The sequence below is a fragment of the Zingiber officinale genome, chromosome 4A (assembly GCF_018446385.1).
Source record: "Zingiber officinale cultivar Zhangliang chromosome 4A, Zo_v1.1, whole genome shotgun sequence".
Taxonomy (NCBI): Eukaryota; Viridiplantae; Streptophyta; class Magnoliopsida; order Zingiberales; family Zingiberaceae; genus Zingiber; species Zingiber officinale.
Window position 1 is genome coordinate 36,490,058 of NC_055992.1, and position 9,523 is coordinate 36,499,580.

General features: G+C 34.6%; 2 protein-coding genes across 2 annotated transcripts; both read left to right on the forward strand.

The window, feature by feature from the left end:
* The first annotated feature begins 391 nt into the window (after window positions 1-391).
* LOC121972345 lies at window positions 392-3,775 on the forward strand. The gene is made up of 2 exons (XM_042524028.1): window positions 392-2,907; window positions 2,989-3,775. Exons 1-2 carry the CDS (start codon window positions 392-394, stop codon window positions 3,773-3,775), a joined length of 3,303 nt encoding a protein of 1,100 aa, XP_042379962.1.
* A 1,425-nt stretch (window positions 3,776-5,200) lies between these two features.
* LOC121972346 lies at window positions 5,201-8,603 on the forward strand. Its single transcript, XM_042524029.1, has 7 exons — window positions 5,201-5,753; window positions 5,926-6,122; window positions 6,216-6,419; window positions 6,506-6,598; window positions 6,678-6,785; window positions 6,863-7,273; window positions 8,526-8,603. Exons 1-7 carry the CDS (start codon window positions 5,201-5,203, stop codon window positions 8,601-8,603), a joined length of 1,644 nt encoding a protein of 547 aa, XP_042379963.1.
* The last annotated feature ends 920 nt before the right edge of the window (window positions 8,604-9,523 follow it).

The window sequence follows — 9,523 nt, forward strand, 5'->3', positions numbered from 1 at the left end:
AAAACTGGAAGTTAGAACTTAAAAAGAAGTACTATAATGCTAAATTATCAATTTATGTTCCATAGTGAACAGTATATAACCCTTTCACATTAAATTTAGATGTTTGTTATAACAGATGTTTTTCTAGGTTTTAATTGCAACATCACATTTGACCAGGGAACAAGTAAGGTGTCATGACAAAAAATGATTTGGAAAAGTAAATATAACTCAACATCATATTCATGCCTTTTAAGAATGTTTTTATGGACTCTCATTCATGTTATTTTGGTGGGTGAATCTAACTCAACATCATATTCATGCCTTTTAAGAATGTCATAGCTTTTCATTACATATTGGCATGCAAGTAAATATTCCTTATCCTTTTTTATTTGATGCTATCCTAAGTAAGCCGATGGACAAGGCGTGGATGAAATTACCAAGATATAGCCCAAAATACATTAATGGTGTTGAAGTTTTTCTGAATTATGCGTACACAAAAGGAAACCCTGAAGGAGTAGAGATTTTGTGCCCTTGTGCTAAATGCCACAATGCTTTTTGGAGGACAAGGGCAGTGGTGCTTGATCATTTAATTGGATACGGATTTGAAAAAGGATATGATGTTTGGGTTCGTCATGGTGAGGGGCTAATAAACCCGATGGATCTTAATGGTGATATGGATGATAGAGAGGATGCAATTGATGATATTGATGGACTATTGTATGAACAATTTAGAGATGTGGCACAAGAAGAAAATGGAGTTGGCGAAGGCCCTAATGAAGATGCTAAAAAGTTCTATAATCTACTTGAAGATGCAAAGCAAGAGTTGTACCCGGGTTGCAAAAACTTCACTAAATTGTCATTCACTATTCGACTGTATTTGTTGAAGTGCCTTTATGGTTGGAGTAATGCATCTTTCAATGCTTTATTAGTGCTGTTGAGAGAATCTATGCCTCAATTGAATATTCCCGATTCATTAAACAAAACTAGAGGCATGATAAGGGATTTGGGGCTTGATTATAAAAAGATTGATGCTTGCCCTAATGACTGCATGCTATATTGGAAAGATCACGAGAATGACACCTCTTGCCATGTTTGTGGAGCTCCACGATGGATTGAGAATGTTGAAGGAGATCGCCAACTTGAGGAAAATAAGAAAGCTTACAAAATTTCCGGTAAAGTTTTGAGACACTTCCCCTTGATTCCTAGGCTTCAAAGGTTATTTTTGTGTTCAAAGACAGCTGGCTCATTAAGGTGGCATGAAGAGGAGCGTTCAAAGGATGGAAAGTTAAGGCATCCCGCGGATGGAGAGGCGTGGAAAGACTTCGATAAATGTCATCCTAACTTTGCCAGTGATTCACGAAACATAAGGCTTGGATTGACCAGTGATGGATTTAATCCTTTTAGATCCATGAATGTGTCTCACAGTACTTGGCCTGTGGTTTTGATACCATATAACTTTCCACCTTGGTGGTGTATGAAGGCTGAGTATGCTATGCTATCTTTATTAATCCCTGGCCCGCAATCACCAGGGAATAATATTGATGTGTACCTCCAACCATTGATTGAGGAGTTGAAGTTATTGTGGGATTCAGGAGTAGAAACATATGATTCTTCACTAAATCAAACTTTTCAAATGCGAGCAGCTCTATTGTGGACTATCAGTGATTTTCCTGGGTATGCTATGTTGAGTGGGTGGAGTACAAAAGGGAAATTAGCATGTCCTTGTTGCAATTATAACACTAATTCAACTTATTTGAGGTATAGTCGAAAGATGTGTTATATGGATCATCGTATTTTTTTGCCTATGGATCATGAATATAGATCAAATACAAGGGCTTTTAATGGGAGAAAAGAATCCAGGCCTCCGCCAACTTTGTTGAAAGGGAAAGATACCTTAGAATTATTAGAAAACTTCAATAATGTCTTTGGAAAGATGCAAACAAAACTTACCAATGGTCCTTGGAAGAAAAAATCAATTTTTTTTGAGTTGTCATATTGGAAGCACAATAGCTTGCGCCATAACCTTGATGTGATGCATATAGAGAAAAATATATTTGATAATATAATTGGGACTTTGTTGGATATCCCAGGGAAGACAAAAGATCATGAAAAAGCTCGTTTTGACTTACAAGACATGGGCATTAGAAAGAAACTTCATCCCAAAGAGACAAATGAAGGTAAAAATATAATGTTCTCAAAAGCATGTTTCTCCATGACTCCGAATGAGAAGACTATTTTCTGTGGTGTTTTAAAGAAAGCAAAAATACCAGATGGTTGTGCGTCAAACATCTCAAGATGTGTTCATGTTGCTGAGAAGAAAATTTATGGTTACAAAAGTCATGATGCACATTTCATTCTACATTACTTGCTACAAGTAGCTGTGAGAAGCACAATGTCCAGCCAGGTTTCCCACCCTTTAATTCGTCTTTGTTCATTTTTTTGTTGCTTATGCCAAAAAGTAATTGACGTGGGGGATCTTAATATCTTGCAATCAGAGATTACTGAAACACTTTGCCAGTTGGAGACAATTTTTCCTCCTAGTTTTTTTGATATAATGGTTCATTTGCCTATACATCTAGTGGATGAGATAAAATTAGGAGGGCTAGTACAATTTCGATGGATGTACTTTCCAGAAAGATATTTAGGTAAATTGAAGAGTTATGTTCGTAACAAGAGTCGACCAGAAGGTTCTATTGCTGAGGGATACTTGGTTGAGGAATGCTTAACATTATGCTCACGATATTTGCATGGTGGTGTAGAAACAAGGCTTAATAGAATGACAAGGAATAGTGATAGATGTGATCCTTGTGAAGTTGGCATTGGTCATTCTATTGGAAGTGCAAAAGTAATTTCTCTGGAATACAAGTTAAGGAGTCAAGCCCACCGTTACATCTTGTTTAATCATGATGAAGTTCAAGAATTCATTAGGTAAGTAAATCTATTGGTTGTTGGCTTTAATTATGTTAAAAGTATTTAACATTCATTTTAACAATGCAATTTCAATTGTAGGGATCATGAAAACGTAATTACAAATGTTAAAAAAAGAAAGAAGTGGAGCAAAGCAAAGAGTCGAGGACAAGATTTCGTTGAGTGGTTCAAAAATCGTGCTTTGATGGATGATGTACCTGACCACCTTAAGGAGCTATCTAGAGGACCAAATACAATTGCAAGATGTTTTTCTAGCTATGTCATTAATGGTTACCGGTTTAATACAAAACAACGTGATGCAAAACGCAAGACACAAAATAGTGGTGTTTCGGTGGTGTCAGTGACCCAAAGCTTTGCTAGCACTAAAGATGAAAATCCAACAACAAAACCAATAGCATACTATGGATCAATTATTGAAATAATTGAACTGGACTACTATGGTAGTTCTAAATTTGTGTTATTTCGATGTGATTGGTATGAAGTTGAGGATGACAAGTATGGGTTGACTTGTGTTTACTTCAATAAGAGATGTTATGTAGATGATCCTTTTGTGTTGGCTTCTCAGGTCCACCAATGCTTCTATATTGAAGATCCTTTTGATGCTAATAGAAAATATGTTATGAAGACCGTTCCACGAGACTTTTTTAATATGAAAGATGATATAAATTCAAATGCCCAGGAGTTATATCAAAGCGAGCCATCATATCATGCTATAAATCTAGCTATAGTTGATTCCAATTATGAAGTCGAGTTGGTCAGGGATGATATGCCGGCGACGGTTATTGAAAATCCATTGCTTAAGTCAAATATGGTGGAATCCGAAGATGAATTAGATTTTGATGCCACTTTGTCAGAATCCATGGATTAGTCTATCTGTACTGATTTTATTTTGTGAATTCAATAGTAACTAATTAGTCTATCTGTACTGATTTTGTCACTTTTTGCGCTAGACATTTAAACACAATGAGTATCTTTTATTTGTTCCAAATTGCTAATATTTGCTTATCTGCTATTCAAATAGCTTCTTTACTTTATTTGTTCTAAATTTCTAATATCTACTATTCAACTTGGCTGGTTCTAGAGTATTGTGTTGGTGGTGACCTCGTGACATTATTTAAGCAGGTGAGTGTGTTTATTTTTTGCAAACCAAGATTTTTTTTTCCAGATTGCATTTTGATTGGCCAGATGATTGAGTAGTTTCACCATGAGTATGAGGATTTGGTTTCTTTTCAAACTTTTATTTATTACTTTAAGACATGATCCTTCAATCACAGAGATGATTTCTTTTTCCTCGGTACATAAAACATACAAATGCACATGAATTTTGTTTTATATCACAATGACAATATCCGTACTGCGTATGAAATGATCAGAAGGGTATGACAATTTTGTTTCTTCTTATATCGTACTTGTATGCTCAAGGCATGATCCTTCTGTATAAAGACAATTTGATCCTTCAGTATAGAGATGCTTCCTTAGTTGGCTCACTAGTTGTTTTCCTTAGTCTCATTTCCCTAAGTTCTCTAGAGACAATTTGATCCTTCAGTATATTATTTATCTTATAGTATCACAAGTTTCTTTGTTTACAGAAATTTGTTCTTAATTTTAGTGCTTTTGTTCTTAATTTTTCATACATTGTCTCATTTGTTATGTTATTGTTTTAATCATTTTATGTACTTTTGTTTTTTTTTCCTTTTTTAGAAAAATGAACAGGAGAATTGATATTAAACCTCATCAATTTCAAGTTAAGTCCAGTGCTGAATTGCTCAAACTGTATAAAGTAAAAGTAGAAGGTACCAAGAATATGAAGAAAAACAAAGAATCTACTTCAAAGCAAGAGCCAAGGAAAAATTCTACGGCTGGAAGTGCAGTCCAAGAAGCTAGAAATATTCAAATACAACATCAAAAGAAAGACCAAAGGAAGTAGCCATTGACCACTACAAGTGCAATTCAAGAAGGTGCCAAAAATATGAAAAAAAACAAAGAATCTACTTCAAATCAAGAGCCAAGGAAAAATTCTACGGCTGGAAGTGAAGTCCAAGAAGCTAGAAATACTCAAATACAACATCAAAAGAAAGACCAAAGGAAGCAGCCATTGACCACTACAAGTACAATTCAAGAAGGTGCCAAAAATATGAAGAAAAATAAAGAATCTACTTCAAATCAAGAGCCAAGGAAAAATTCTACTGTTGCAAGTGTAGTCCAAGAAGCTAGAAATACTCAAATACAACATCAAAAGAAAGACCAAAGCAAGCAACCATTAAGCACTACAAGTGCAGTTCAAGAAGTTAGAATGCAGCAAGAAAAGTTAGAAGTAAGATCTACTTTGATGCAACATGGAAAGCAAGAACAGAGGAAGAAGCTATTAGCCATTGGAAGTGCAGTCCAAGTAGGAAGATCTACTCAAACACACCACAAAAAGCAAGACCAGATGAGGCAATCCTTAGCCACTCGAAGTGAAGTCGAAGTTGGAGGATCTACTTGCATTCCAAGTCAAAAAGACCTTGATAACCATGCATTTTTAGTCCAACCTGAATCATCTAAGAAGATTGATGACCAAAATGACAGATTTTGTCCAAATAATTTGAAGAGACAACTGAGAAATACAATAGGAGATCATGGTCAAGGATCTACGGAAGAACAACCAACCTCTAAGAAGCCAAAGGCTACTTCAAAGTGTCCTGCTATATCACTTGAAAAATATATTAATAACCATAGGGATCAACTTGAAGAAGAGGAATTAGAAGATGAAGAGAGTGAAGAAAATGACATAGAACAAGAAGTTGAAGGGGATATCAACTTTGAAAATGAAGAAGATGAGGATACTAATGACAATACAACCGAAGGTAACATTTTTTCTAGTTTAAGGGGATATCAACTTTTGATTTTAACTCATTTGTGTTTTAAGTGTCTTTGCTTATTTTAGACATTATGAAAATATGAAATTTCTTGTTTATTCGTAATGTTAATTAGGGGCAACATCGAAGAGAAAACGGGGAAAGACATTGTGTAAAAAAGTTCATGAACGATCAATAAATGATAGACAAGAAATCATCTTGAATAAAGAAGGAGAACCCATTGGACCAAACCAGAAGACAGTTTCTCAACTTAGTAGTTTCTTGGGAACAATAGCAAGAAGTGCAGATTTGTGTCCTCTTACTTACACAAATTGGAAAGCTATACCAAACAAACAACACATATGGAATTATATCAATGTATCAACTTTTTTACTTTTGTGTTTCTACTACATGTGTGTTTTAGTATTTTTATAAATTAGATCTTTATAATTGCATTACTTTTCTTGGCAGCAAAAATACATTATTCCAGAAAAAGGGGAGAAGGCTGTGTATGGTATTATAAATGATGCTTGGAGGCGATATAAATGTTGGATTAAGAAAAATCATTTCACCGAGAATACAACCATGCGCGAGCGACTGAAAAATCGTCCTCAAGACATACCAGAAGCACACTTTAGAGTGTTGATGGATTATTGGAGACTTGAAACCATTCAAGTAAGATACATATTTTTATAATTAAGTAATATTTTATATTATATTTTTCATGTTTGATAAAATTCATTTTTCATTGATGAATTTAGGAAATAAGTGATCAAAATGCTAAAAATATTGCTCAACAAAAATGGAGACACCGTGCAGGGCCTATAAGTTTTGCTTGTATAAAGGAGAGATTGGTATTCTATTCTATTTGTTATAAGCATACATTTAAATTGGCCTAAATTTAGTACTTAAATCATTGTTTTCTTCATGTAGAGTGCAAGCAAGGAGGATAAAGAGTCTCCAACTCAAGCTGAAATGTTCATTGAAACTCGACAGAGTAAGAAAGGAAAACAACTAGATCAACAAACAAATAATGCAATTGTAAGTGTTTCTCTACGCTTTACATGTCAAATGTAATTATTCACTATCACAATTAACATTACTTATACAATTGCTAGACAAAACTTCAAGACTTGATTGAAAATTCTAGTGTACCTTCTACTGAGGCTTTTAAGACTGTATTTGGCAAAGAGAAGCCAGGGAGAGTGCGATGCTATGGAAGAACTACAACACCTACACTCTTAAAAAGAAATGAAGAAATAGCAGAAATTGAGAAAAGGCATGCTAATGAAGTCAAACATTTAACTGATAAGGTGCACGAGATAGAAGCAAAACATGAAGAGATGGAGGTGAAACATAGTAAAGAGATGGTGGCAATGGAGCAAAAATTTCAACTTCTTCTAAGGACCATGTTAAATCAAAATGACTCAAGAATAGACATGGAGTCTTTGGCAGCTTTGTTATCTCCATGTGATGCTAATAGTGGTCTACGTTCATCCACATCTACTCTTGCTCCAAATAATCCCAAGGTAAAAATGAAGTTCATATTAAATAAATATTTTTGGAATTTGTTCAAATATTTATGCACTCAAGGCATAACTTGTGGTAATTACCTTTTTCAATAGACTTATTGCATCCTTGGTATACCTGTCTAACTTGACTTATTGTACGTAACCTCTTGACTTATTGCATCTTTCAATAGACTCCAAATTTAGTTATTAGTTAGATCTTCATATCTTGTCCTTGGTATACCTGACTAACTTGGGGTCTCGACTTTCACCGTGTTTGAAAATTGGAACAGATAGCTGGATCTATTTTACAAAATGTTGCATCTTTTACCATCCCTACATTTGCGATAATTACTTTATACTGATTTTAGGCTGTTTTTATACATAATCATGTGATAAATTTCAAATGTAAATAGTCAAATTCAGTAGCATGAATTTTATCTATGCCCTCTGTAGCATGCAAATCTTAGCATCCGTTTTATTATTTCCTAAACAAAAGAATACACGCATTTTATCTATTATAGATAATTAGATCACAACCATGTATTCTGTAAAAGAGGAACCCTTAACATACAAGAGCATTTAAACTAGTTTTGTCCATAACCATGTAACTCGCGTGATAGAGTTTATAATGTCCGAGAAAGCGTGCTTCACACCTAAGCATACTATTAAGCCATCAACCTTGATATGCAACTGTAGCATGCAAATTTTAATGTCCGTGTTACAATTTCCTAACAAAAGACTCACTAGCATACAATTTCCTAACCATGCAGTTGTGGGTATTAACCTATACTGGCACATCTTTTCCTCTAGGAGTCACCTATTCTTGCCTGGTAATTAATGTGTGTAATCAAACAAAGACACCTGCTCAGGGTTTGGCAAATAGAAATTTAGGTTTGGGCTAAGAACTCATTGATGTACTAGGATTTGAGTCTGAATCTTCATGATGCAAGGCATCGTCACCGGACCATATTATGGATGCCTTAGTATGTGTGTGATATTCTACCTCTGACCTTAGGTATCATTTTAGGCTCTGAATTGGTTTAAAGACTCACTTACAGTAGCACAGGCCTAGAAGAAGCAATGCAAGGAGACATGCAAATTATAACCAGTAATATATACACAGATTTGATTGGTCATGCTATGAGCGTCACATTACAAGCATTGAATATGCACCAAACTAACATCTGTAGTGGTTTAGATAATATCAGTTCTCATTATGCACCTAATGTTTTCTTTGTAATTCTACAATATTCCTTTTTTTTGTATACAGGATCCTAATATGGATGGTGATCATGTGGATGAAGATCAAATGTTGGACATAGAAGCAGAAGAAGATGATGCTATATAGCTTGATTTTTTAGTACAAGTACTGATAGTGGATGAAGGTCAAATGTGGATGCAGATCAAATGTTTTGATCAGTAATGATAGATGACAAATGATTTTATATTTTGTGTGCAAAGATTTAAGTTTAAGGTAGAGAAATATTAAGACAAATGTGGATGAAGATGATGCATACTTTGTTAATTAGTATATTTGTTTGAGTATTATAATATTTTGTTTTGGATAACAACGTAATTAATTTTCTTCAATATGTATGTGGATGATTAATATATTTTGAGCATGTTTTTCTTTAATTGGTATAATTTTCTTCAATTGGTATATTTTCAGTATTAATTTTTTTCTGTTGCTATCAACGACAACAGTTTTCCTCTGTTGTTATCAATAACAACGATTTTCCTGTGTTGCAATCAAAGGCAACGATTTTTCCTGTGTTGCAATCAAAGGCAACGGTTTTTTCTGTTGCTATCATAGATAACGGCCATAAACCGTTGCCATAGAATGATTAGAAACCCGTTGGCTATATTCATCAAAGGCTGCGTTTTTTTTTATAGTGTTGCGAATTATTAGTAAAACCGTTGCCTAAACAAAAGGCAACGGTTGACTATACCACGGTTTAAAAACTGTTGTCTAAAGAAAAGGCAATGGTTTTTATACTTTAGGCCACATTTATTGGACGTTGCCATTGGTGAAAAATGTTGTAGTGACAGGAAGGTACATGCAGACTCCCTAAGCTCTAAACTCGTGCGAATCAGGGAGGGAGTAAACTGGATGTCAGTTCCACCAACTCTGGTGGAATACGTACTATCATCAACCTTCTCGAGGTTGTGATAGAACTGTGCACACAAGTCCTAGTTTACTGTATTGTTGCAGTAAACCAGTTTCCCTAATTGATAGTAATCTATCATCTGGACTGCGGGGTGACAAAA

Excerpts from the sequence above, each read along its gene's own strand:
- LOC121972345 (XM_042524028.1), top strand. The coding sequence starts at position 392 with ATGGACAAGGCGTGGATGAAATTACCAAGATATAGCCCAAAATACATT. Across the intron at positions 2,908-2,988 it reads GAAGTTCAAGAATTCATTAG|GGATCATGAAAACGTAATTA; the intron begins GTAAGTAAATCT and ends TTTCAATTGTAG.
- LOC121972346 (XM_042524029.1), top strand. The coding sequence starts at position 5,201 with ATGCAGCAAGAAAAGTTAGAAGTAAGATCTACTTTGATGCAACATGGA. Across the intron at positions 6,123-6,215 it reads ACATATGGAATTATATCAAT|CAAAAATACATTATTCCAGA; the intron begins GTATCAACTTTT and ends TTTTCTTGGCAG. Across the intron at positions 7,274-8,525 it reads TTGCTCCAAATAATCCCAAG|GATCCTAATATGGATGGTGA; the intron begins GTAAAAATGAAG and ends TTTTGTATACAG.